Source organism: Corvus hawaiiensis, chromosome 3, assembly GCF_020740725.1.
Source record: "Corvus hawaiiensis isolate bCorHaw1 chromosome 3, bCorHaw1.pri.cur, whole genome shotgun sequence".
In the NCBI taxonomy this organism is placed as follows: Eukaryota; Metazoa; Chordata; class Aves; order Passeriformes; family Corvidae; genus Corvus; species Corvus hawaiiensis.
Genome location: NC_063215.1, coordinates 120,130,544 through 120,157,907, shown reverse-complemented (window position 1 = coordinate 120,157,907; position 27,364 = coordinate 120,130,544). Strand labels below are relative to the sequence as shown.

At 47.0% G+C, this 27,364-nt stretch overlaps 1 protein-coding gene across 4 annotated transcripts in view; it reads left to right on the top strand.

Moving 5' to 3' along the window:
* SPTBN1 (spectrin beta, non-erythrocytic 1) overlaps positions 1-27,364 on the top strand; it is a 116,739-nt gene that overhangs the window by 8,022 nt on the left and 81,353 nt on the right. For 3 of the 4 annotated variants that reach the window (XM_048299147.1, XM_048299149.1, XM_048299146.1), the window contains exon 2: positions 26,129-26,328. In XM_048299147.1, coding sequence (XP_048155104.1) covers positions 26,181-26,328 — 148 coding nt within the window. In that variant the 5' untranslated portion in view covers positions 26,129-26,180. Of the gene's footprint in view, positions 1-7,201; positions 7,382-26,128; positions 26,329-27,364 lie in introns of those variants that run through there. The other variant, XM_048299148.1, reaches the window with a different exon arrangement.

The following is a 27,364-nucleotide window of genomic DNA, read 5'->3' as shown; positions in this document are numbered from 1 at the left end:
TCACTCAGCAGCAGCTGCCAGGCTCTCTGTTATCCTGCTCCACAATCCCTCGGGAAGGGAAAGCTGTGGCACTCAGGATGAAGTGGGGCATTGTGGTTGTGCTCCGAGGTTGGCTGGGGAGGAGGATGTGGCGCAGCAGCCCCACCCCTGTGGCCCCGGGGGGATTCCCTGACCCCAGGTGCCCCATTGATCCAGCTTTGCAGCTTCCCAGCGCCCGGGTGTGTAAAGGAGCTTTATTGCTGCTCCAAGGAGGGACGTGATGACATCAAACCCAGGTAAAAGGGAAAAAGAGGTAAAAGCCTGCAATCCAATGGAGTTTCACTGAGCTCTGCCTTCTCCAGTCTTGCTCACTTTCAGGTTTTGTATCAGGAGGCATAAAAATTTCCAGAAATTGCAGTTTATGTAAGAGATGTGAATAATGGCTAATAATAAGTGAAACTGCCATGAGGAATGGGAAGAGGGGGGAAGTAGGTTATTTTTAGAGACCTATTCTCATTGTATGCTAGACAAACAAGAATAAGGTGACTTTGCATTAAACATGTACCACAAAGAAGTGAAGATATTTTCCCCAGACAAATCCCCATGGTGCAGTAATGGTCTGTACTATCTGCCAGCTTAGGAATCAGACTCAAAACTGCTTCTTCACTGTTTAGTAAGAAAAGAGGGACCTTCCATGCTCATTTTCATTGCAGTACTGTGATTCTTCTCGCTCTGTGAAGCTTGAGAATGAAGGATCTGAATCCCCACTTGTGCCAAGTTATACAACTACATCCCAGCATGGGATGTCGTGTCCATTTACATCATCACAGTCTGGGGTTTGAGGTTTTAAATCCTCTTCATAGAGAAATATACAAAAGAACATCTCAGAATCGCAGAATTAACTAGGTTGGAAAAGATCTTTGAGATCACTGAGTCCAACCTATATCGGAGATAATTTTGTGTTGCTCAGTTATGTCTCAGAACCATGTTAAAAATGTAGAGATTGTTAAAAAACGTGACAAGATCCCAAAATGTTGGAGTCAGGGATGGTGATCCCTCTCCGTGGGCAGGGAGCCCACAGCTCTTATGTAGCTGTGTTTTTAGTCTGAGTAATCCTAATCAGGTAGTAAATCCCAAGTGAGATTATGCTGTTGCAGCGAGTGCAGCAAAGATCAGCTGCAGGGCTAGAGGGGGATCTGAAGATGCCTGCTTGGATATTCAAGGAGGCAAACCAGAACTTTGGAGGCTTTGTAGGATCTTCCTCTGAAGGAGTGGGGAAGAAGCTCAGTGAAGACAAATGATGTGTTGGCTGCAGCAGGGCTGACAGGTGAGGAGCACATGGGCATTCCAGGGCGAGGCGGAGCGCTGAGGGATGTTTCTACAGCTGCTGCTGACCAGCAGAAAATAACATGAATCACTTGGGGTTGCAGTGGCACAGCAGAGCTGCTGCAGAGTTCAGAGAGTCCCAAAGTTCCTTGGATTCCTGGCATGGGGTGATGAACGCCCGCGTCACCTTTAGGGCAGTTTCCCGAGCAGAGCATCCACATTATTCCGGGGTGCCTCTAACAGTGGGACAGCTGTTTGCAGTTTTAACTTCTGGTTGTCATAAGATGTGGCAGGAATCCAGGGAGCCATGGAAGAGCCCTGGGCCTGAAATTAATTTTCAGCCAACTCGATTAGATCGGTGCCTGTAGCAGACTTACCACTACAATTTTATGTGTATTTTGGGATAAATGCAGCTCCTTGCTGGTATTTAGTAGCTTGGCCATCGTATCTAAAGGAGAGCTAGGAGGGCATGCAGATACATAAAACAAGGGGCAAAAGTATCCTTGTATGCATTTTTAATGCTCTGCTTTGTGGCTTGATCAAAACAGTGCAATTTGATGGGGATGAGTGTTGAGAAATGGTCACTATGCAGCAGCTCAGCTGCTCCATCAGAGGGGAATGAATTCCCAAATTGCATCCCAAGCTTGTTATTAGAGGATTAAAGAGCTGGGCGACTCACCTTGGCTAACTGTCCTGAAACTGTGCTTGCACTCATCATACATATAAATAACTATTATGCAAATATTACTGGAGCAACAAGGCAGGTTTTGAATTTGCTTTATGCCTTGCAAATGGCCAAGTCACTTGTCCCCGTGTTCCAAATGATAATCTTGTTTTCCCCAAACACAAAACACTGAAATTACCTGTGTAGTAATTGGAATATACCACTCAATTCCTCTTTCTCTGAACTGGCCTCAGCATACAGGAGCAGACTGGAATGTTTGGTACATAATTTCCTTCCTTGATGAAGTTAAAATTTAAGAAGATTTCCCATTTGGGCTGTCATCAGGAGCAATAAATCTTTGTTCCTTTTAAAAATCTGTCCATTCTGGTTCTGACTGATCACCTGCTGCCTGGATATGTCTCTGCGGAGAGGAAATTGTCTCAGTTTGCACCAGGAGAGGTGTAGGTTGGATATTAGGGAAAATTTCCCCATGGAAGGGGTTGTCCAGCCCTGGCACAACTGCCCTGGAGGGATGTAAAAGCTGTGTGGATGTGGCACTTGGGGACATGGTCAGTGGTGGCCTTGTTGGGTTAATGGTTGGACCTCAGAGTGGATCAGGAATCAGAGGCTGGGTGGATGCTGGGTTCTGCCTCTAAGTGCTCGTGGGTTTTGTGCAGATACCTGGTCCTTGAATATTGTACCTTGGGGATCTGTTCCCCAAGAATCACTTGGAAAACCCTTTGCTACTCCTTGGAGAAGTCCTGGATGTGACTTGCCATAGAGAGCTCCCTGTTCCCTGGGGCGGTGGTTTGGGAATCAGGGTGTTATGATGGGAGGTTCCAAATTAACTGCAACCTATTTTCTTAATAATAATAATAATGATAATGCTGTGAAGTACTGTTAACAGCTCCTCCATCAGTGGAATGGCCATGTCAGCCTTGCCTGGGGTTTGGGTTTCTCCTACAAGGACTGATGAGGCAATTCCCAGAAGAAGTGACATGTTTGGTGAAATGATGTGCCACTGTTTGGTGACTGGCACGTTTTCCTAGATTTATTGCTAGGGAACCCAGGTCTCCTCAGGGACAATGAGGAATTTTCCTGGCTCTGTTGGTATGGAGTTATTTTACTCTGACCTGTTCCTGATGTTGGCAGGTGGTAGCCATGGGAGCCAGGGGATCCTCCGCAGGGTCAGATGGGATGGATTGGAATGGGATTAGCTTCATGTTTGGAAGTTTGTGTTGTTTAAAAGTTGAATTTTGTGGTGGGGGAATCCAAACAACCCAAACTCTGTGGGCTTCTTCCCGAGTTGCTGGGTTCAGAAGGAAGGCCAAGAGCTGTCTGGTGATGTCAACAACGAGGGGGAAGAGGCTTTGTAATTTGAGTGTTGCAGCAAACAGAAACCTGGCAAAGGCCAGAAGAAATGCAGCAGAGGGATTTTTTTTACAAGCCTATGGTTAATTTTAGCTGGGAGTTTGGGATGTAGGTATTTTTAATGGCTTTTCATTTCAAGGTCTGCTGAGGGATGGGGAAGAAAGGATGTTGTGTGTGTATGTGGACCTCCCAGACTTGTTTTTAGCTGTGACACCTGGCTGGGTTTAGCAGCTGGATGTTGGAAAGCTTTCATAATTAGTATTTTAATGCTTTTGTGCACAGTGGTTTCTATTGGAGGCTATGGTAAGTCTCCTCAGCTCTGTTTCCATGCAGAATTCAAAATGACATGGGAAGCAGAAGCCTTTGCACAGGGCTGTGTCACAATCTCCTCTTTGGTCGCCTCTCCCTATTACAGTGCCATGATTGTGAGGCATCCATAAAGCCAGTGCTTTGCTAAAAATAAGCCATTCCTCTTGCAAATGCTATTACAATTCTGATATTCAAATATTAAACCTTCTCTGCAGTGTTAAAAATAGCTGTGAACAGAGAAATCCTTTCCTTATTCTTAGCTGAGAAGCTGAATATTGAGCGAGTCAAAGGTTCGCTCCTGAGGCTGCAGCTGTGTGAGAGTTGAGCCGAGGCTTCTTCACCCCTCATCTGCTGTTGTTGTTGTTGAACACAGAGGACGAGTGGGTGGGAGAGAGAAATGAGCAGGAAGTGGATCAAAAGAGAGTGAGGAGTAGCCAAAATGAAATGGAGGAAATAAGAGTGGAAGCAAAGCGAGAAGAAAAATCCAGATTTAAGGTAGAAAACTGCATTGAGAATGTTTCATCAGAACAAGGCTCCAATCCCGATGGCTGCCAGACAGGGATTTGGGGAGCAGCTGGCAGAGGGTGTGAGGCACACCTACCTCTCTCCCAGGGCTGTGGGTTCAACCCTCTGTGTCTGTGGCAGGAGCACTGAAAATTGCAGCAAGCCACTAATTGCCTTTGGGAGGCCACTTACAAGGGTGGGAGCATCCCGAGGATTGAGCTTGGTGGGAAGATCAAGGGCTTGGCAAGTTGGGGTGTGTGCTCCAAGTGCTGATATCCTCAGCCTACACACTCCAAGAATGCACAAATTGAAAGGCAGGTGTTTATTTTTCTCCCCCTTCCAATGCTCTTGGGCATTAACTAATGCAAAATTTAATAATAAAATACCATTTCAGCAAAATAATTTCCTTCCATTTGCCATCAACAAAAGATGTATTGGAAAAGAGAATTTCCTCTAGGGTGAAATAAAGGACAAGCAAACAGAAATGACCATTGTAGATTTAATGGGGAAAAAATGGATTTGTCATGTGGCTTGAAAGTCATCTTAATGATATTATGAGGCAAGGAAGGAACCAAACAATGCCCACCTTTTATCATGGAAATGAAGGCCAGAAAGGCTTTCAGCAAACACTGTTTAGCCAAAAATAAGGGTGAAGGAAAATCTAATTTGACCATATAATCCTGTTGGCCCAGGTGAGTGATGGCAGGACTGCTCTCTTTGCCTTTGAAGTTCCAAGGGAAAGGAGATCCTTTTTCCCTTTCTGTGGGGAGGAGACCAGCACTAACATTTATCAGCTTAAGTTGGGTTCAACCAGTTGTGTTCAGCTGGAAACCCCTCTAATGATCATCCATCACTGCTGGAGTCTTCTTGGGAGAGAATCCTGGAGCAGGTGGATCCCACAAGGCAAAACTAGAATGCTTTTTGTCTCTGACAGTATTTTCCATGGCCTACCAGGCTTGTCCTGGATTTCCCCCAGCAGGAATGCCATTTTGGCTGTGGGCATGTGTACTGCCAGAGGGCCGGCAGTGAGGGAAGAGCTTGATAAATCTCTGTGTCGTCGCTGTGTCTGGAATCACTTTGGGATTGCAGCACTTCAACGCCCTAATGCTCCCTCTCTGTGCCCTGGCAGCTGCCTTTGGAGGTCTTCCCTCCTTGAGGAGGTGCTCCGAGATAGGGAAGGTCCCTGTGTGTTCTTCTATCTCTCCTAGCACCCAGCCACCCTCCTCTGGTCACAAAGCCCAAATCTTGGAAACCCAAAATGGCACAAATTTCAGTCACAAATGAAACACCCAGGAAAAAACCATGCTACGGAGAGGGCACGGCATGGCTGGTCACACACCAGGATTCAGTCCTGGTTTGCAGTGGCCTCTGGCTGCTGGTCAGGGTCTCTCAATTAGCCAGTGATTTTTCCCTTGTCCAGGTCGCCTTTTGCTGTAAGTGGAGCCAGGATTCCTGGCTTTATATTTCTATCAGGTCCCTCAGGTGTGGTGCTTGTGCCTGTTGTCACACCAAAGGCAGCTGTCTTAGCTAAGATCTGCAAGAAATGAGTTTATTAGTTCCCCTTCCTTTAGCAATCCAGGGAGAATTGAGTGGCTTGTCTTTGGAAGGCAACACTGACGTGATGAAATGTCCACGTGTGCTGTGCAGGGAGCTGCCCTGCAGGCCACCAGTGTCCCCCAAATGTCTTTACCTGAGTCCTATTAACCACTTCACATACAGAGGTGTTGATGCACTTCTCACACCATGTTGGTGCTTGGGTGAGCAGTTAAGTGCATTATTGAATTCAGTAGCATCCTGGAGGGATTAAATTCTGCACACTGGCATTGTTTCCTGGCCAGAGCATGCTCACAGGAGATAACAGAGGTTACCAGGCCTCCCAAGTAAGTTAGTTTTTATTCTTCTCTGTTACATTTGAGCTTTGGATGAAGAACATGGGTGTCAGCTCTGGATAGTCCAGGTGTGCAGGTTGTGCGTTTCCATGGCTGTAATGGCACTGCCAGTGTCAGTGATCCTGATGCTTTCTGCCAGGTCCCACCTTCACCTTTCTGCCTGGCATCCCCACATCTTTTGTCTCCTTCAGTTTTATTCAGTTATTTTCATTTTCAAATCACAGTGTCCTCATGAACCTGCCAGCCCATGCCCAGGTTGCTGCAGCCATGTCTTGAGTTTTCTCCGATGACTTTTGGAGGGCATGACAGTAAAAGTATCTGGAATAGCTTAAGGGACCTTGGCTTCAGTGCTTATTTTTCATTGACAAAATCCAGACCAGCTTTGGAAAGGTGAGCAAAATTGAAAGTTATGTCAAGAAGAGTGCTGAATGTTGCTCTGGAAGAGAAAGAAAAAGAAGTTGTTTAGACTTATGGCTGGCTGTTCTCAGGAGGGCTGAGTTGCAGATCCGTTGTCCTCGACTTGCTCGTAAACCATCCTTGATTAATTTAGTAGCAGATCCAAGTGGGAGGAAGGAGAGGGAGCTGCATTAGTCTTGATGAAAGAAAATCTGCCTGAGGAGCAGGCAAATCCAAGCTGTAATTCCTGCAGAGCTTCAAACATGGCCCTAATTTTGCTGATTCAGAACCTCTTTTCTCCTAATCTTGGCATGGGTACCTGCAGGCAAATTTGTCCATGTCTTCATTTGTCAGAGTACAGCAGTAAGGGCTGAGGTAGGGACCAGAATTCCCAGGACACAGGCTGGGAGAGCCTTCCTGGGAGTAGGATGTGGGCTCAGGTGTGCTCAGGTGCCCTGTGACCTGGGGAAAAAGCCCTAAAAGGGGGAAAAAAAGAGGCCAGACAAAGCCCTACAGCAGCATTCCCGGGGCTAGAGAATTCCTGCATAGCCCTGTGACCGCCTGCTGCTCTCAGGGCTCCTCCCAGGATGTTTTGTGGTGTGTCCACTTTCCTGTTTCACTTGCACTGAATTAAATGGACTGATGGGTGTGATTTCTTTCTTGGTTGGATTTTTTGTGGATATTCCCTGGACTTGCAGAGCAGATGATGACTCTGTGTTCCCTGCTCCGACCCTTTGAGCCTTCCCAAAGCCTGGACAGGGTGAGGCATCCCAAAATCCCTGTGCTAGAGACACAGCTGCTGTAGGCTGACTGTTTGGGATAATGAAAGGAAGGAGATCAGAGTTTTGCCTCAGGCTTGGAGCACTGGAGACCCAATTAATTTTGATGGGAGTTGTTGGTGTCCAACACCTGTGAAAATGAAGCTTCCAGCATTATGCTGCAGGTAAGGAAGTAGCTCTGGGTTGGGATCTCGGTGCTGTTTTGTCTCAAATGAGACCTAGAAAGTTACAGGAATTGTTACTTTGGGAGTAAAACGTTGCTTTTGATATTTTCTGCCAGTTTTGTTGCTAGAGGGGAGTGATGGTGAGGCTAAATTTGAACCACTCAGTAGAAGTGGTTAATTAATGTGTTGTTTGTGCTCACGCAGAGCCACAAATCAGTAGGGAAAGGTTTAACATGAGAGGTAAAGTGAAAATGTGAGTATCCATTTCCCCAAACCCACAGTCTGTCCCCTTGCTGGTTTATTTATTCCCCTACACAACCGACTCTCCTGTCGGACACTGGAGAGTGGTTGTTCTATTTTAGCTGATAATTTGTCTGTGGTTGGGTTATCCTGACTGACACTTCCACACAGGAGCCCAGACCCTCCCCTTGTGCCGGTGGGAGATGAGGTCATGGATGCCTGCTTTGGCCTGGGAGGAGGCTGTGAGTAAGGAGTCATTTTTGTCCTGTGAAATGCCAGCCCTGGTGCCTGGCTGGGTCCGTCTCGGAGGGGAGGCGGGAGCTGGCAGCCCTTGCTCTGCACAGAATGTCTGAGGCTCTCCGTAATTTCCTGCTCTCCAGATCCCCCTCCTGCCTGGAACCCACACCCGGCTTTGTTCTGGGTTTGGCCAGCTTGGAGAGGTGCCTTGCTGTGCTGCCACTCTCAGGACAACAAACCCACCAAGTCTCAGCGTGCTCCAGACTGTGGAATTCCAGTGCTGGATGGGGCTGGGGTGGTGTCAGTAGGCGCCCGAAACACCGATCCTGAGGGACACGAAGCTCCAGGGAAAATGGCCTTGTTTCAATCAGTGCTCAGTGTTGCTGTTCCTGCCATATGTGTGGGCTCCTGGCATTAACTTGGGCTTCAATGGTCCGCAGTTTTGAGTTTCATCCCTGCAACAATGTCTTTAAATCTTGTGCTTCACCAGGATCCTGCAATAATCCAATAGCAGCCGCTGGGGAAGGGAGCAGAGGTATACAGAGGAAGGTGCTTTCCTTGTGATGCTTGAGATTTTCAGCAGCCTTCAGGAATTCAGAGGTTTTATTTTAAATCAGGGTTTCTATTCATCTTTCAGCTAATTTCACTAAGTTCACAGGTAGCTCAAAGCTTCTGGAACAGTGTAGCACTGGTAATTTTGCTGCTTATACCCACTTTATAGCAAAATATATCACAATAGGCTCTGAAATGGACAGCAGAATTAAGTTGCAAAACAAACCCTGTGTTGTTGTACAGAACCTATGGTAACTTTGAATGGTATGAAGTTTTAATAGGCATTAAATCTTTGTAAAATACCCAGTACAACTCTTGTGTATCTGCAATTAATAAGTAATTCAGCCATGCCAAAGTCAAGCAAGCACAAATCCCCTTTATACCACACTGTACCATCTGTCTAATCTATTTGTGTCAAATATGGCTTGTTTGGGTCTGTCCTTCCACAAGCCTGTTCTGGCAGATTAAATTAAAATTTCTGGTCAGAGAAATACTTTTCTCTTGATGTTTCTAGCTCAGGTAACAAACATGGGCTTGGTGCTAGATTTCGTAATGTATTTGGTAAAAAATATGTGGTAGTCAGCACAAATATCTTTTTGTCATGGTTGACCAGAGGGATTTTACAGCTCCAGCACCTTTCCAGCAGTTCCTGTGGAAGAGCTGAGGGAAGGGATCATCCTTCAGGCACTTGTAGGGTGACAAGCACCAAAGTGGGTCCTGTAGATTGATCTATTGGCCAGAGCTTGTTTTCTGTTTGTTCTCTGCTACTCTGAGAAGGCTCTGTTTGCCTGGAACTTGCATTAGGATGGTGGAATGTCAGAAAGGAATATTGAAAAGGACTTGGTTTCCTTTCTGCTCCATTGTGCCAGTCTGTGTGAGCTGGAAGTGCTGGAGGAGTGCAAGGAACAGCATCGCAGTGGGGCAAAAATAAACCCTGGGATTTGCAGGTAACCTTTTCTTTTGATGCTTTTCCAAAGCTGGTGCAGTGCCCTGTGTCCTTGTGGATTACAGAGGTTGCTGCACTGGGAGCTACTGTTGGAGAGAAGGAATTTCCTTTTGGAGCAGAGCTGGGGGCTGTGGGCATGGATGTGTAACTTGCGTTGTGGCCACTTGGGTTTTACTCCCTCTTCTGCACAGGGGATGCCTGGTTTTGGAGAATAGGGCCGTTTGCAGGGTCCAGAGATCCTTGAGGGGCTCCAGGGCAGGTGGGCCTGCAGGAGGGATGCTCGGGGGGAGTGGGACTTGTGCATCCTTGTGGTTCCCAGGTTCTGTTGGAAAAGGCTCAACTCTGCTGCTCCTGCACTGCCTCTGAGCGTGTCTGCACACCAGCCTCCAGTGGGTGCTAGCCCACTCCTACGGCTTGGGAATGGGAGATTTCTCTCTGGGGCTGCTGTTAAAGCAGCACAGACACAGCCTGCATTCATCATTACCCTCTGGAGAGAACCAGAGCGCAGAGCTTTTCCTGAGATGCCTGTTTGGAACGAGAACAACCTAAAAATTCTGCATTTTTACTTATTCAGTCGCATTACCTCGCTCTGCTGCTCACCACCTCCCCTCAGCCTCACTCAGGTTTTTTTTGTCTCCAGCCTTCACTTGCATGTGCTTTTACAGGGAGAGATCCCTGGTCTCCAGAGAGCCGAGCCTGCTGTGCAGTGCCATGTGAAGGGAAAGCCAACTCCAGCCATTCAGGAATTAAAATGGCTGAGTCGGAGTGTGGTGAGTGTTAAGATGGAGTCAGCCAAGCAGATCGTTCTAGAAATTACAGGAGGTGATTTTGCTGTCCCTGGTGAAGTTATGAGGCTTTCCCCTGTGTGTTGTGTTGGCATTGATGGCATCACTAATAGAGATGTTTTATTTAAAATCCCACCTTCAGTGCTTCTGTTCAGCTGCACGTGGTGCTGGAGTAGGAACCAACAGCGGGATCCTCTGGAAGAGAAAGGGCAAAGCCGTGCTCCAAGGTCTGCTTTAACCTCTTGCTGCCAGCGCCTGGCTTTTCATGGAGAATATCATAATTGAAAAGCTGGCATAGTGTAATCCTGAGGTTTATATTAAAACCTCTTACGAGTGCATCATGCATTTCCAAACACTCCCACTAATATATTCTCTTTGAGAAATGCTCTGATCCAGGCGTTCTCTGGGTTTACCATTCCAAATAAGGATGCTTTAATTACTGGTGACCTGATTTGAATATGGGCTGGACTGATTTAATTTAAAATATTGATTGTAGCACATTGGACTGGTTATGCCTTTGCTTTGTTCCTGGAGCAGCCACCATCCTCGCTCAAATCTGTGTGTTGAGGTCCTGTCTTATCCCAATTCCCATCACAAAGGGACTCAGCACTGACCTGATCCTTTCAGTTAAAAGTTCCATTGTGCTTTTACATCTCATTCCTCACTTTCACCGGGGGTTCTGGAGTCTGGCGTGTGGGTGGAAGACATGGAAGAGGATGGTGGTCGGGGCTCCAGGAGACGTCTGGTCCCATCCCAGGCGTGTGTGAGGTCTGGGAGCTGCAGTGGGGCTGCACTTTCCCCAAGGAACTGTTACGCTGCATTTTTGGTAAGGAGGGGAGCTGGGCTTCCTCCAGATCCATGGGAGCTACGAGGGGGAGATCAAAGCACAGCTGGTTGGGAGCGGGGAGAGCATCCAACCACAAATAATTGTTCCAGCTTGAAATGCCAAGTGACAGTGAATGGCATTTGGAACAAGTGCTGGGGTGGGTCTGCTCAAATCTGTTCCTGGTAGGGGTCAGAGAATTACAGAACCAGTCCCACTTCATTTAAAACCAGTGTTGGTTTTTAAAACCTTGATAAAACCCAACTTTTCTGATTGGTTTTAGTTTTTCTGCTCTGTGCTCTCGTTTGGCGAGGCTTTGAGAGCTTGGAGAGTTTGTTTTTGCCTTGAAAGTGAAACAAGGCTCAGGATTTCCCCGGGGAAGCAGAGCTTTTAGAGGCTGAAAAGGCGGTGGAGAGCTTTCTCCTCCGGAGGTTTGTCCTCGCCCAAGATGGCTGTCAGGAGGGATGTGTGGGAGAAAGGAAAAGCAGGAAGATCTGGAGAGCTGCCAAGCATTTAAAAGGGCTGTGTAGTAAACAGTCATTAGGTGGAAAATGATCAGGATTAGCGCTTTCTAAATGGCTCCAGGGCTGCTCTGGATTTTGTTGGGTTGTTTGTTTTTTTTTTTTTTTTACTGTAAATCTGCAGGTGTAAATCTGAAATTTGTGAGAATCTGAGCTTTTTAAAAGTAAAAGCTAAAGAAGGTTCTTCCACTTGTTTGCAAGTATTCCTTCATGACCATATCACCCCTGTTGTACTAATTCTCCCTAGGTAATGTTTTAATTCTTATTAAATTAAAGAATCATTTAGGAACATGAAATAAGATAATATTGACATTAGGCCAAATCTGTTCAGGATCCAAGGCAAGTGATCATGGCAAGTGAAGGATGTGTCTTTCTTCCTGTATGGGAATTACTTCATGTATTTCCATAACCCAAGACAATTCCAGACCTTAGTCTTCTGTAATTCAGGGAAAGGTGGAGGTTTTCCATAGGAAGCCCTGAATGCAGGGAGCGTGACTCAAGAAACGAGAGACACCAGGCAGTTGTTTTTTGTGGCAGATGTTGGCTTGGTGGCTGTGACAGAACATGGTGTGAAATGGAGCTTTTCTCTACTTTTCTCTACTTCTCTACTTGTCCTTTCCTAATGGTGCTTTTTGCCGTCTGAATTCCCTTCAGGAAGGGGAGGTGGACACACCCCACCTGTGTGCTCTCTTCAATGTCTCTTTACCCATGTTTGGTGTAGAGGCTGTAGTCATCTTGTATGAACTCATGTAAACAGGAATTGTAAAACATTTGAAAACTTTTTTTTTGCTAGGAAGTACAATTGTGACTGATAAAGTCGATTTCAGAGCTGTGGGAAAAACATTATCTCCATAGATTTGTTTCCAACCCTCCAAATTTACCAGACTGACTGTTTTTCGGATGGTAACTGAGTGTCTAAATCCGTAATGAGGTCCTGACCTTTATGGGATCTGTGCTGTGTAAGTCACATAGTCGGGAAGGATGAAATCATTTTTCAGGAAGAATTTATCAGCAGCTGTGGCTTGTGGGAAAGGTGAAGGGCAATGTCAGGTTATCCAGCCAAATTGAGGTGTGCCTTGGGTGAGGAGGGAGGGAGCCTGGATGCTTCTTGATAGGTGCCAGAGCAGAAACTCAGTGGTCCCACATGCTGGTTTGCAGAGATATAACCTTTTTTGGTGATTTATCCTCCTTTATAAATGCTTGGAAAAACAATTTCTGAGTGAAATGCACCTTGTTTTGCCATTTTGTGCTGGTGGAAAGAAATAATTCCTGATGTAATTTGAAATGGCAAAACCATTACAGGTCAGTTATGAAAAATGCCAGGGACTTCCTTGTGTTTGCACTTTCACGGTGTTTGCTGTCAGCTGCAGAGCTTTGCACATTTCAAATATTTTGCAGAATTAATTTAATGGGCCAAGGTTCAGAAATGTGGATGGGACAGGGGTAGTTTTGCAGGCAGCTTAACCCGAGTGAGGTTTGGGCTCTGTGCACTGGGCAAGCAGCAGTCCCCAAAAATGCTGAGCAGATGTTGTTTGCCAGAAAATAGGAAAAAAGGTGAAAATTATCAGGTATTTTGAATGCTGAGAGATTTAATCATGGATTCTAACTGGGGGGGACTTGACTTGATGTGTCAGGTATATTTTCTGGGCCATGAAGTAAGAGTGAAATTGACTGACTGCATTCGAAAGTTGCTGGGTAATGAAAACAACAGCCAAGATTGTATTTAAATATGAAATTAATATCAAGTGGCATTTATGGAACTCTGAGGAGAGATTGTTACTGAGAGGAGACAAGTGGAGATCAAATGTTATTGGTTTTTGAAGGAGGAATTCTGGAAGATTCTTCCAGGATAGCACACATAGTTATCTTATTAAAAACTCCAAAAGCAAACAGGTGATAGAAACAATCTGTAAGATCCTGTCCAGCGGGGAGAGCTCCATAAATCTTCAACATCTGTACCAAATTACTGAGCTTCTTGGGGCTTTTTTTTTTTTCCTGTAGTGCACGTTTCTCACTATGAACTAATAGTACATAATAATAAAGTGCTGGCTGTCTGCCAGCACAAACAGGGCTTTGGCGAACTTTCCGAGTGTTTGTGGAAGTAGAAAAGCAATGCAGCTGTTGGGCTGGGGCTGTGCCAGCTGAGGATCCATTTCCCAGACAAAAACCTCAGATCAGAATGAAACAAGAATCAGATATTTCACATATCACTGCCTTATGCAGGTTTTTCCTCGGTGCTGCGATGGTGAGGTTTGTGGGCAGGTTTTGGGCTTCGCACCTGCAGTCATCACACAGCTCCAGTGCATTTCCTAGTGGCTCTTCCTGTTCCAAGAGAAAGGTTGGAGCTCTTGGTGTGACAATGCTTGGTACCATTTCCCTGGGAGGTCAATGCAAGGGACCATAAAGCTTTTAGACCCTGTGGCTGTTGTTTAGTCCCTGTTCCTGTTCCCCTTCCCGGGGTGAGCAGGGCAGGTTCTGTGCAAGCCAGGCCCTGTTTACATGTGGCCAGAAGCTGTTTGGATCCAATAGTTGGAGGCTTTGAAGGAGCCAATGTCACTGGTGTGTTTGTTTGTCTGTTTTACTTGGAGAATCCAGAGCTGTGAGTAACACGTGCTTCAGAGGACGGCACCTCGTGCTCTGGGCTCCTCTTGTGGCCCCAGGAAGCTGAGGAGCCCTTCTCCCGGCCCTGGCTCCTGGAAAAGGCCTTTGGCTGGCTGTGTAGCCAAGGTCCAGGCTGGAGGGATCAGGGCTGGCCAGGGCTTGTGTCCTGGCTGGGCTCACTGGGAGTAACCTCTTGGGGATGGTGGACGAGACAGCACTCCAAAGAGTAGCAAGGTGACATAGAAAACCTGGAAAGAGTCATCACTATATCATATATAAAATGATAAATATCCCTTATCTCACATGAATCACCACACAAGGATGTGCACTAAAATATTTATACAAAAAAAAAAAGACTCAACCATAGTGGAAACATCAAAGAACCAAAATACTGACCCGAGTTATTGAAGATGTAGCTTTTTTTGGGCTTTTGCTTCCCATCTATCATCTTATTTCCCAAGATTTTACATTCTGGCCCATGTGCTTTCTCCTCCCAGGATGCATCTCAAATTGTTTGCTCGCAAATGCTCTGAATAACAAATTGACTTAATTTAGGCGGCATTAAGGCTCTTTAACCCATCTCAAAGGGCAGGGATGCACTGAGGACCTACAGGCATGCATTTAAATGAAGGCAATAATGCCACAGATTTCTTCTCCTTGCCTGACTATTTTATCTATGCATCAGATGAAAGTTGGAGGGGAAAGGTTTCTGTTAGTCTTGTCGAGAGTTGGCCAAAAAAAATGTGAAGAATGTAGAAAGGAATTAACAGCTGGTGTCCATTTAAAACTTCCATGTGGGCAAATGCAGGCAGCCTGCTTAGTTTTACCTGTTGTCTTCCTCTGGTCAGCACCCACTGGCCCACTAAAGGTTTAGTTTAGAAGCCAGGAGACCAGTTTGGATGTGGTGCTCTTGATTCCCCTGCCAAGGAGCGGATGATGTGTGTTGTGTGTCCCCTGGGGAGGATGGGACACATTTCCTGCTCTTTGGGAACCAGTGGCTCAAGCTGTGCTTGGTTACTTGAACCAGGAATCTCGTTGGCCCGGTAGAATTGTGCCTTACACTGTCTGACTTGGTGATTGACTTGCTGACATCTGACATTTCCCTCTTCCTGGGGAAGGATCCTTTTCAGCCTTCAGCCATGTTTCTGGTTTAGCCTAGCCAAAGATTTGCACTGCTGCTGCTGCAGGCTGTGCTGATTTGCAGAACAATTCTTAGCATCCCTGTTTCAAGGGGATATTTACTATTAAACTGCTCCATTTCTCAGTTCACTTCCCAACCAGAGTTCTACCAACCAGTTCACTTCCTAATCCAGAGAAATGCTGGCATTCACTCACCCACAGTCAAGTACTGTCTTCATCTCCCCAAAACAAAAGTTGTCCCATTCTGTTGGTTATTCTGGGTTTATTTTCATTCAAGAGAGAACAGTTAGAACCCGTATGGTACCTGTAACATATTCCAGTGCAAGAGACAAAACTTTTCATGATCCCGGCTGTGTCTTGGGCTCTGGCATCTGAAGGAGGTGCTTGTTCTGGAGCAGGCTTTGGTGTGCCTCCTGTGGGACCACCACACTGTCCAAATCCGAGGTTTTTTAAAAATTCTTCTTTCCTAGGCCCGCTCTTTGTCCAGACCTCATGAGTTGGTCGAGCATCTCTGGCTATAGCAGAGCTTGCTCAGCAAGGGAGGTCTCGGGAATCTCTGGTACCTGGAGCCAGTACCTGTGTGGGAGCAGGTGGATCGTCTCGGCATTGCTGTGGGGTAATTAGTGCTGTCTTGTGTTTCCTCTTAATGAGTCTCTGGGTGTCTGGACTCGGGGCTGCTCCTTGCTGGGTTGGTGCTGGAGCTGCTGAAACCAGCTGTTGCTTCAGCTCTGTTGCCTGCCTTATGGAGGTTGCCAGCAAATCCTTCCCCATTCCCGCCCCAGAATCTGGTTTTTGTTGTTTGTTTGGTTGCTAATTCCAAACCTGCCGACTGCGTAGCAGGTTATTTCTTCCAGGCTGGCCCTTTAAATTGCTTCCCTGCTCCATCTGCCTGTGAAATATCGCTAATAAACAGAGTCCAGAACAAAAGCCTCCACAACAAAACATCCTTTTCTCCCTGGGCGTCTCCCTGGGTGCGGTTTCCCACCGCTGCTCTGCAGTTTGGGGGCAGAGCCAAAGCAGCTCAGTCTCATTCTTCCTCCCTGGAAATTGTCACCAGGCAGCCTACCCCGACCAGCAGCTCCGAGGAGGGAGGAGGTGCCTGGGCACAGTCCGTCCTCGATCTCTCCTCCTTGGCTGGGCGTGATGGAGCCTTTCCCTGCCTTGACATAAAACCCTCCAACACGGAGGAGGTTTGCCTAGGCGTAGATCTGCTTAGCTTGACATTACTCCCTAGTTTTGTGCCCTGCCCCTCAGGGACACTCCAGGATTGCTAAGCCGTGAGTGTGCTCAGCCTCCCACGGCCGCATCTTGTTCTGGCTGTGCCTCAGCTCAGCACTGCGGCATGACCCAGGTGGGCGTCGCAGCCTCCTCCCTGTGGGAAGGAAACGGGAGCTCGCAGGGATGCCAGGAAGGGAAGATGGGCAGAGGCTCTGGCTCACTCCCACTCATCCATGGGTTGGACCTTTCGGAAGGGTGGGGTGTGGGAGTGGAGAGGGAAAATGGAAGGGCAGGGGAGACAGCAGCTGGCTGCCTGGTAAGCCGGGCCTGTTTACTTGGCAGCCCTCCTCCTGTAAGGAGGTCAGAGCTATCGCATCTCGGCTCCGGAGACGGACCACGGGAGCAGGAATGTGCTCCGGATGGAATTGTGTCAGTGCCTGGAGTCAGCTCTGTAGCAAGGGCAGGCTTGGAGATGTTCTCCTTCTAAATGTAATCCAGGGCCATCGCTTCTGTGTGAGACCCTCGGGGTAGGGGTGGAAAGTGGGGCAGGAACTTCAGTCCCAGACCCATGGCACAGCACCTCCGGTCCCTCTCCCACCCCCAGAAACCTGACTGTGGCTCTTTTCATTCGAATTAATACAACAGATGTAAACGGATATTGATAAATTATCTGGTCACACAGAAGCAATCACAGCATTTCTTGAATGCCCTGGTGATGTCGGAGTTATCAGTTTGTTCCTGAGGAAAGTTTCCTTGTAAGTTGCAAACTGAGGCACTGTCTCCATGATGCCCCTCAGCCGGGTGCCACCTGGCGCTGCCAGTTTGCTGTCCAAGTAAACAGTGATGTCACCGAGGGCATTCATGTCGCCTGAGACTTCCTGCCAAGTGAGGGTCATGGCCAGAGTCAAGATGTGAAGCTTTTCCTGCGCCGACAGCGGTGCCCTCATCCCAAGGAGGGCCAACTGTCTGGCAGGCCGGAGGCAGTGGGAGCGTCTCCGCTTTCAGTCCTTCCCTGACACACAGCGGGTTCCCAAAGCTCAGAGCTCTGTTTCTTGTAAGCTGGGTCATGAGAGAGTGGAGACCAGAAAATGGGAAACTCCTTTCCGAGGGCACCTGGTTTTTACTGGAGCTCTGCTCTCTGTGAGCACTCGAAAAATACTAAAAAAGAGTTTTTTGTTTTGTTCCTGAAGAAAAAGGTAAATACCACTGTAGACAATTGCCCTGTATTTTCACTTTTTTTTTTGGTGAAGGTCAACCCACAGATAGCTTCTAGAGCACAGGGTGATACTAAATACTGTCCTTTAAATGCTCCGTGACTGTGGAAGGAATTTTTTGGGTATTTTCTTTGGAAATGTGTTAACAAGTAGTGGAATACATCAGTTTTCCTTCCTGCCAGACCAGTTATCCCTGGTTCCTCCACCAGTCCATCCACGAGTACTTAGAGGTGTTTGGAAAGTGCATCTTTGCCTTGCTCCGTGATCAGGATGGCGAAGGTGAAATGCAGAGGCTTCTAACAACTTCACAAGCTGGTTTGGTGAAACAGGGTCCCATCTCCATGGCAGGTCTCTGTGAAGACTCCTGGTGTCCTCCGTGGTAGGTGTGAAACAGCTGAGTCGTGCTAAAGCTGAGGGGTGGATCAGAGTAAAGGTTATCTTGAGTGAGAGCCTACGTCAGAAAAGTCCTTCCTGTAGTTCCAGAAGGGATTCAGCTGGCCTGGAGCCTTTTTGATTCCAGCTCCATTTCGTTTCCTCTTGTGGATTTCAGTTGGGTTACAACCCAGAGCACCCTTAGGGGTAGATACAGACAACATATTGTTAATCCTACTCAGATTTTTGATCACTTTATATTAATTCACCAGCATCAGAATGTTTTTCTATTACTTTCTTTTATTTATCAAAAAGTTCAGGCAATTCCATGGTCAAAATTTCCTCTCTAAAAATTTATAGTGAAATAAGGGTGTGGGCTGCAAGAGCTGAAGGGTTCTTGGCCTGGTGACAGTCGTATTCCTCAGAAAAAGGAGTGGCATGCCAGCTGCTGACCCCACAGATCAGAGCACACAGGTGCCCCAGCACATATTGGTTGTCTTGTAAAGCCCTCACAACATTCAGGATGCTATTCCAGTCCTGACCAGAACATAATCCCTGGGTTTGCTGCTCATTTCTCACTTTTCAAAGTGACCAGCTGCGTTTGCACCAGAACAAGCCTGCAAAGTCTGAAGAGCAGGTTCAATTAAAACTCATGAACTGGCACATGAATTTTCCTCCATGGGAACATCCTCCCTTGGCCTAAGCTTTGGAAAAGGCACCTTCTGGATGGGTTACCCTTCTCAGAAATGCAGCTCTTTCTGAGAACGGGTGGGAAATCTAATAATTGGGATATAGAAGTTATAAATAATGCAAGAATGGAGGCGGAAAGAGAAACTGCTGAGCTGAGCTGGTTCCCCAGGTTTTTTCCAGCTAAGCCATTTGCATGGCAGGACATTCCCAGATATCCTAGTAATTTCAGGGTCTGTCTTCCACTGGCACAGGAAAGACTAAGAGGATGATGAAAGTGTTTTTTAAAAGCAAATGACCAAGAGGTGCCTGAATTTAAATCTATGGGAATTTCTTTACTGACTTACTTAGAAGCAGAAAACAGGATGGAGGGTTTAGAAACCGCCCAGCTGATGTTTCATAAGATTTTTTGGGTCCTGAGTTACATCTCTTTTGGCTATGTTGGATTCAAAGGTGGTTTGTGACTTGGAGTGAAGCCGTATTTAACCCACAGATCTCACAGGAGCAGCCATGGACTATCTCGTGATGCACTTATTGGAGTTGAACTGAGCTCCTACTGCTTCAATGCTATGAACCTTGCCCAGCAGTGCTTGTTTAGGGAAAACCACAAACACACGAGCAAAGAGGTCGAGTACTCTGTGTTTTGCTTAAAAGCTAAATAAGGAGGTTGCATTCTTTGAGCTGTGCCCAGCGCTTGCAGTAAGTGGAGTTTTATTCTCACAGGCCTCGTGGGTGTTCATGCTCTGTGTGTGACTCCAGGCCCTGCTGGATCCCCGTAGACTTTCCCTTTTGGTAGGGATGCAGGAATGCCACTCCCTCGGAGCTGCTGATGGCTGAGACAAAGCCCTCCCCTCAGCAGCTTGGCAAAATGTGTTTTACATTCTTCAAGTGATGAGGGGAAAAGGAAGGGCAGTCCCAGAAGGAATTCGGTGCTCGCTCCACCCTGAAGTGTTTTGTGTAGTAAGTTCAGTTCTGCTTGATCTTTGTACTCCTCTTTATTAACTTCTTTCCAAAATTAGCCACTTTCTACCTAAAATGTCTCAGATTTTTTCTGATTTAGTCTATTCATGGTTTGTATATAGTTGGTGGCAGGGCATGGCCTTCTTTAGAGGATGGTTCAGAGGCAATTCTGGGATGGGTCTATTCTGGGATGTTCCACAGGGAAATACAGAAGCCTGGAGAGTCTCACCCCACAACTCCTGTTATGTGTCTGACCCTGGATGAAATCCATATGAAGCCTTCCTCTGCCTCCTCTGCGTTTTTAGGAGGCTCTTCACATAATGTTGGCACATCTTGGCCTGTACCCTCAGCTGGATGGAGCTATCTCAGATTACAGAGGGCAAATTTGGACCACATATATATAAATTAAATTATTCTGGAGTCTTCAGGATAAAATATTGGAGTCCAGATCTACTGGGTGATGGATGAGAAACTGGGTGAGACTTTGTTGCTCTTAAGAGTAGACAGAATCAGACCAGAAGGTTTTAATGGTCTGGAATGCTGGAACTGAAAGATTTGAAATTAGAGATTGATGTTTTTAAATAACCTATTTTCAGTCGTTTTGAGTTTCTCCGTGCCCTTGGTGCCCTTGACTGTGCTTGGTTGTTGGAATGCTTGTCCTGTGTGGGGCATGTGGTGCTGGGTGTGCACCAGTCACCCCTGCTGACAGCACTGGGGGCTCCAGTACAGTGAGGCTGTGTCTGTTTTCAGGGAGCAGCACAAACACTTTCTGAAGTTGTTTCAGCGCTTATTTATTTATGTACCCATCTCCCAGCTAGAGTGTGATATCCTGGGGTCCTCAGAAGGAAAACAAGAGCCTGGAATCCACTCTTAACTGCCTGGTTTTTGGAGTGATGCGTTATCTGAGATGTGGGAAGCAGACCTCCCTCGTGAAGGATGGGCTGCCTCATTTTAGTGACCTTTGCACGCTTTCCCAGCCTGTATTGGGGATAAAGAGGCTTCAGTCTTGCCTTGTTTGTGCATTCCTGAAGTGCCCCACACGCTGATTGTGGCATTTGGTAGCACAGCCTGTCCCCCTTTGCTGTGACATTTCAGGGTGCTTTGGGCTGTCAGGCTCCACGTCCTGGAGCATGGACAGCCAGAGGAGTCAGCACCACAAAGTGGGTTGGTTTGGGAAGCAAAGACAAACGCATGGAGCACTCTTGGGTTGGAAGATGCAGAAACAGTGTGGTTCTGTTTGTGGAAGGAAAGATGGAATTGGGAGAGGGGATATTGGAGGTCAGGGGAGTTACAGCCTTGCTGAGTTACCGCCTTTATTATTTTGGGATTGGTTCAGCAGCTGAAACAACAAGCCAGAACACAAGTGAGTGTGCTGCCCTCGCTGCCCTGTCAGGACAGGGGAGCTCCTGTCCCTGGAATGTGCTGCAGTTCAGCGACACAGGGGCTGAGCAGGGAGAGAGGCTGGAAACACCTCCTTGGGCTTCAGGCTGAGAAATGGCTGGGATGGGGACATGCACTTTCCAGTCTTTCTAAGCTTTATGCTCAGGACTTCAGCTTCTCAATCCAAGGGTTCTGTACAACTCTTGAGTTTCTACACAGTGTTTTGTAAATACTTGCAGAGTTTGGCCTGTGGGGGTGTTTGATGTGTATGTTCATTTGGCATCCAGCCCTGAGCCTCTCCCAAGGTGCCCCTATTGACCTCTGACCAGGCCACTTTCCTCTCTGTTGAAGCTTAGGGTGAGAATCTCACTCTGTTGGGATGACAAGATGTGAGTGGACCCCGAGAGTTCAGAGGAACTTCCATTTTCCAGTTTAAATATTGGCTTAAAATGACATTTTAAAAATCGTTAAATGTCTGTTGTGCTGCTGTTAGAAGGAAGCTGAATGTTGCTCAGAATAAGTGCAAAGTTCGGTTACATTTTATCTAAATTTCCCTCTTTTTAGTAATAATCATTGCTCTAAAGTGAAGAGCTGGACTGGTGAGATGGTCTGAGCCATCAGTAGGGGAGAAGGACCGACTGGGAGGGAAAGTATCCTGCAAAGAGGGTAATGGAATCGCTTTCTGTGCTCGTCCAGCCTTGGTTTCAGAGGGCTACCAGAAAGGAGGCAGTGTGTAATTTTGGTTTCTTGGAGGTACATATCTGATCTGTGGGATCAGGACACTATTCTCTTTGTCACAGTGGTTGTGTCCATGCTTGTCACCAGACCCATGTGCTCTGGTGACCTGGAGATGCGAGTGTCTGTGTCCCCTTTTCAGTCCTGTTGCGCATTCAGTGGGAGTTAAAGATGAATTTACAATTTATCTTTAACGCCAGGAGGGCTGCAATAGGTTGAGCTGTGAGTTAGCCAAGGAACAGTCTATTTACATAAGCCATGAGACCATTTGGGGATTGCTGTTCAAACTATATTTTCTTCAATCACAACACCATAAAAACCTCTTGACAATCCTTAGTAAGAGTAACAAGAATCTAACTGCAGCTTAGCATGTTTCCTGGAAGAATAGTAACTCTTGAAAAAGCAATGTTTACTTTAAAGATAAATGTAACTATTAGGAAGTAATTCCAGATGTGTGGTTATGGCAGAATTTCAGGGATTGTAGTCATAGCCTGTTTAGTGAATTACATTATTGCATTTAAGAGTAGCCAATGAATTTTTTTAAAATGAATTCATTCTTCAGATGGGCCGAATAAAACTGTTTATTTTCTATTATCTGAGAAACAAACAGAGCAGAATCTGGGCTATTTATGAAAGTAAATGCGAAAGGTCTGACCCCTGGATGTGGCCTTTGAAAACTGTCTGAGAAAACGCTCTTCCTGGTAGCTGAGTTTTTTCTTCAAGCGATTTCTTCTTTTTGAAGATAATGCCAACCCCCCACCCTCAGATTATGCAATAGGTTTTAAGGAATGCTTTGAAATGAAGTGGTTTGATCTCTTTTGTCTCATGAGGTTGTCTAGCATGGTACCCACCGCAGAAGGCAACAGAGTTATATTTTATCATTGAGGAAGAAGTTTGGGAATTTTCAGATCTTTCTTGACCTATTGTGGTGGGCCTGCAGAATCAGGGCCTGGAGTAGTTCCATGCTATTTATTAATTCACTCCTGTGCCTTCTTATCCTTGGAATTGCCTGCTAACATCTCCAAGCCAGGTGCACACAGCACTGGCAGATGAGTTTAAGAGGGCGTGGACTGAGAAATCCGAGTGCCTGCTTTCTCTGGTTTTAAGTCCTGTATGACATCCTAGAGTGAGTCTGTATTGTGGATGGTAATGAAACTGTGACCTGCCATTTCTGAAATGCCTTGTGTTTATCCAATCCTAAGAGTGGTTGGCTTGCAGGATGCTGCTCGGGATGTTGGCAGCTGAAATTCCTGTTACTGCTGGCTCTCTGCAGAAAACACCATTCCTTTATTAGAGGGGTATTTCAGCTTAAAGCCAGGCCAGGATGTTTAAGTGACAAAGGTTGTTCTTGTTCCTGCTGGAAAGTGGGCTTCCCTCTGTCCCTGTGCTCCATGGTGATCTCCTTGTGGGTGTTGGTGGGTGCTTTGTGCAGAGGCTTAAAATAAATCTGTAAATGTACGTGTGTTACGTGTATGCGTGCGCTACACACACACACAGAGGGTTTTCAGCGTGGTCCTTCAAGTGCAGTGCTGATTTCACGGGTGGATTACATTCAAGGTCATTAACAATGAACTTGGCTACATTAAGGGCTCCAGGAAAATTCCAAACCATTTCCCCTGTTACTCCCTGGGCAGTTGTTGGTGTTATTCATGTCAGATCGGGACACCCTTAACGCAGACACAAGATGTGCTGCTGTAGCTCGTCCCAGCTGCAGGACCTCCATCCCTGCAGTCAGGAGCCTGGAGTTTTCTGCCGGGGCTCGTGTTTATCTTCCCTCCCTGTTCCCGGAGGCACCAGCGGGTTGTGCTGGATCAGAGCTGCAGCAGGACTCAAGAAAAGCTGTTTTCCAGCAGGGCCTGGAGGCGGTGGCTGCACACTCTAGCTGTCTCTGGAATCAGAATTCCGTTGTGTTCTCCTCACCTCGCTTTGCTGCAAGGTGCTTATTTTTATCCCTGCAGCGTTTTTCTGCTCCCCCACTCCACCTTCCCTGTGGCGGGGAGCCGCATCCCAGAAAAGGGAGCCTGATGTCAGGGAGCGAGGCACTGCTTTTATTAGAATCAGAACAAGGATGCAGGTTTTCCAGCCCTATAGGTGTAGGATAACAGGCCATTTCATGCTCAATTTAGCTTTATCTGGGATAGATTTTGCTTGTATGTTGCTCAGAGTGGGAGAAGTGATAAAGCACAAGTTAGAGTTGAATTTATTCTGGATCGAGTTGTGTGTGTTTCTAAACAGCAGTGACATAGAAATAAATTAAATCCCATGGCTTGTTCCATCTATATTAAATTACATGTCACTTCATCCCGATTTTGCGGTCACTGCTTTTATTTTTACAGTTGGAGCTGCAGCTTTTCCAGTGGCACATCTTCTCTTCCTTGAGCACTGGTGAATATAGAAAAGATGGAAAACGATGCTGTCTATCAGCCTGTTCCCACTCGTTGTTTATACCCTGGTTGCTCCGTGGATTTAATTGGAATTAACCCTGATTTCAGCCTGTGTGCAGGGATCAATGGGAGGTTTTTGTCTAGGCCTGATGCTCAGTGAGGATCAGCTGGGGAGTGCTGTGCAGAAACGCTCCGAGTGGGATTTAATCCTTGCCCCTGTCTTTGCTCCATGCTTTTGCTTGTTCCTAGTGGCAGGATCCGGCCGCTGCGGCTGATCCATGGCCGGGCTCCGGCGGGATGCGCCGCGGGAGCGTCGTCCCCACGACCTTCCCCAGAGCCGGTTCTCCCCGCGTTCCCTCGCTCTGTTGGCAGCTTCCCGTGACTAAAGCGATTCCTTCCCACCTTTCGTGAAGGTTGAATACTCGCACTCAGCCTTCGGTGACAGCTCCTTATGTAACAGCCGCCCCAGCGCGGCTCCGTTCCCATTTCTGCGCCAAACGCCGGGATTTGTCCGCGCGGAAACACGGGACGGACCTGCCGTGGGGTGGGGACGGGGGACAACCGGCCGGCTCTGATATCCCGGGCCCGGACGGTGAATTAACGCCGCTGGTGAGCCGCGGCAGCCGCGCCGTCTGTCGCCCGCGAGGCGGACTGATGTCGCGACATGCGGGCGCCGGCGGGGGCCGGGCCGGCAGGTGGCGCCAGCGCGGCGGGCGGGGAGGGCCGTGAGGGGCGGCCCCGGCCCCGCCGTGGGGAGGGCGGGCTCGGCCCCACCCTGAGGGGCGGCCGCGGCCCCGCCCTGCGCTCCGGGCTGCCCGGGAGGGCGGCTTTGTGGCTGGGTTTTTGTTTTGTTTTTTTTTTTTTTTTTAAAGAAAATTTCAAATAAGAAAGTGAGCTAAAAGAGAGAAAAGACGAGAGAGGCCGCGGACGGGGCGCCGTGAGGGGAGCGCGCGCCCCGCCCAGGTAAAAGGGCGGCCCCCTGGCTCCCCCCTTGCCCATGTATTTAACTGCGTTTCTGGTAATTATTGCGTTTTGCAAAGGTGAACTGTGTGTTTTGGTGTTTCTGAGGAGCACCCTGTGCTCCTCAAGGTCTCTCTGAGCACTGACTGGTAAAGAGGATGCTCAGTGCTATTCCAGCTGAGCTCACAGCCGTGCATAACCTCCCTCCTCCTCCTCCTCCTCCTCCTCCAGAGGTGTCTGCCTCTCTTATATCTAGTACTGATAAATACATGCAAATCCTAATCAGAAAACAGAATAAATATGCAAACAGCACCCTGAAAGAGGAGAGCCTCACCCCAAGGGTTGCGTTGGTGGGTGCCATGTTGTTCCTGCGGAGAGTTCAAAGTAATGCATCATTTAGTTGGTTTTATCTGGATTAGTTCATAAATAAATTTCCAGGACCAGTCACAAAGTCAGTATTTGCATGTGGAGACAGAAGTATTTCTTCAGACTCATGTTAAAAGGCTTTTTCTTGTCAAATGCTTATGTGGCTTTTTAAGAATCTGCATTTTTTTTCCATCAGTATTTGCACCATTTTGTAAAGGTATTGAGGTCATCTTTGTGCTTGAGGTTTTTCTTAGATGGGTTATCCACAGCTCCATATGCTATAGCCAACACTTACAGAATTCTAAAGCCAATGGTCTGCTTTTGAAAATGACAATTGTGAAACTGTTTTACTGCACCATTCCATCCATGTTCCTCTTTGTGGAGCTGAACATGACAATTTTGGATGTGTGCATGCAGCAAAGCTACTGCCTTTGCTAAAGCACTTAATTTTTAAAGAATATTTGTTCTCTGAAGGAGTGGTTGGTATCTCACCTGTTCTTGAGCTTATGCTTCAAGTAAAAGTCACTGATTTTTGAAACCAGAACTCCTGAGCTTGACCTTTCTGGCTTTCTTCCAGTATATACATATCATCTAAATGATTATTTTTACGTGTTTTTCTTTGGCAGAGGGTTTTAAGAAGAATCTGATGGTGAGGAGAGGCTAAGGAGAAGACTCAGGATGACGACAACGGTAGCGACAGATTACGACAACATCGAAATCCAACAGCAGTACAGCGACGTCAACAACCGCTGGGATGTCGACGACTGGGACAATGAGAACAGTTCTGCTCGGCTCTTTGAGCGCTCCCGCATCAAGGCTTTGGCTGGTAAGCACTGACCTCAGATCTGGAAAAAAATATAGATGGATAACTAAACTCTTCTTCAAAATACCTCTATCTGGATGTGTGTGAACCATCTCACTTGTCCTGGAAAGGAGGAATGTGGCAGGTGGAGGTAGTTGTCATGTAGTAATGAATGATGGGACTATACATTCTTTCTGAATACTTGCTGTCTTCTGCTGAATTCCACTGTCATCAGCAGAGAAATGAAACTGGGTTGGATCTTTTCTTGTTTGAAACGTTTGATTATTGCGTATTAAAGGCTATGCATTAACCACGTTTGTTTATAGAGCAAAGAGATTATGTCATGTCCTCTCTGCTCTGAGTCACTGCCCTGCAAAGCAATTTTTATGCATTCTGTAAATGATTTCCTGACTTTTATGGTAGCATGCCCACATTTCTGACCTCTGAGCAAAATGCCTTGGCAGTATGGGACAGACATAGAAAATAGCTCAAAAATATGCTGAGCACTCTGCTGGTGAAATCTGAGCTGCAGGGATGGTTTTAAACCTGACATTTCATAAGGTGTTGGGACAGGTTTATTAAATCAGCTGCACTGAGACAAAAGTATCACCTGTTCCATTTGTGATTCCAATGGGGCTGGGTCCAGAGTGCACCGTGCCCTTTCTCCTCTCCGCTCCGGCCACGGGGATGCATTAGATGCAGAACGCTGCTACATCTCAGGTATAGGGCAGGATCAGGTGCGGAGCTGAGCAACAGGGAAATGAAGTAGTTCATGCAGGTGGGCAGAGAGCAGATCACATAACTCTTCCTGGGGATAGTAATGCTATTGACTTAGTGGAACTGCTCACAGAGAGGGGATGTGTGTTAAATTTTGCTGCCTTTAATTACAGCAGTTCCCATCACAGTGTGCATTTGGAATGACAGGGGAAATGCCTTACCTGGGCGGGGCTGTGCTGAGTGGGGTCAGAAAGAGCCTGCTGGTACCTGTGGTGATAGACAAAATGAATCTCAGCTTGGGTTGCTTTATTTTAATAGTTTACTCTTGTTTGAGGAGGAAACT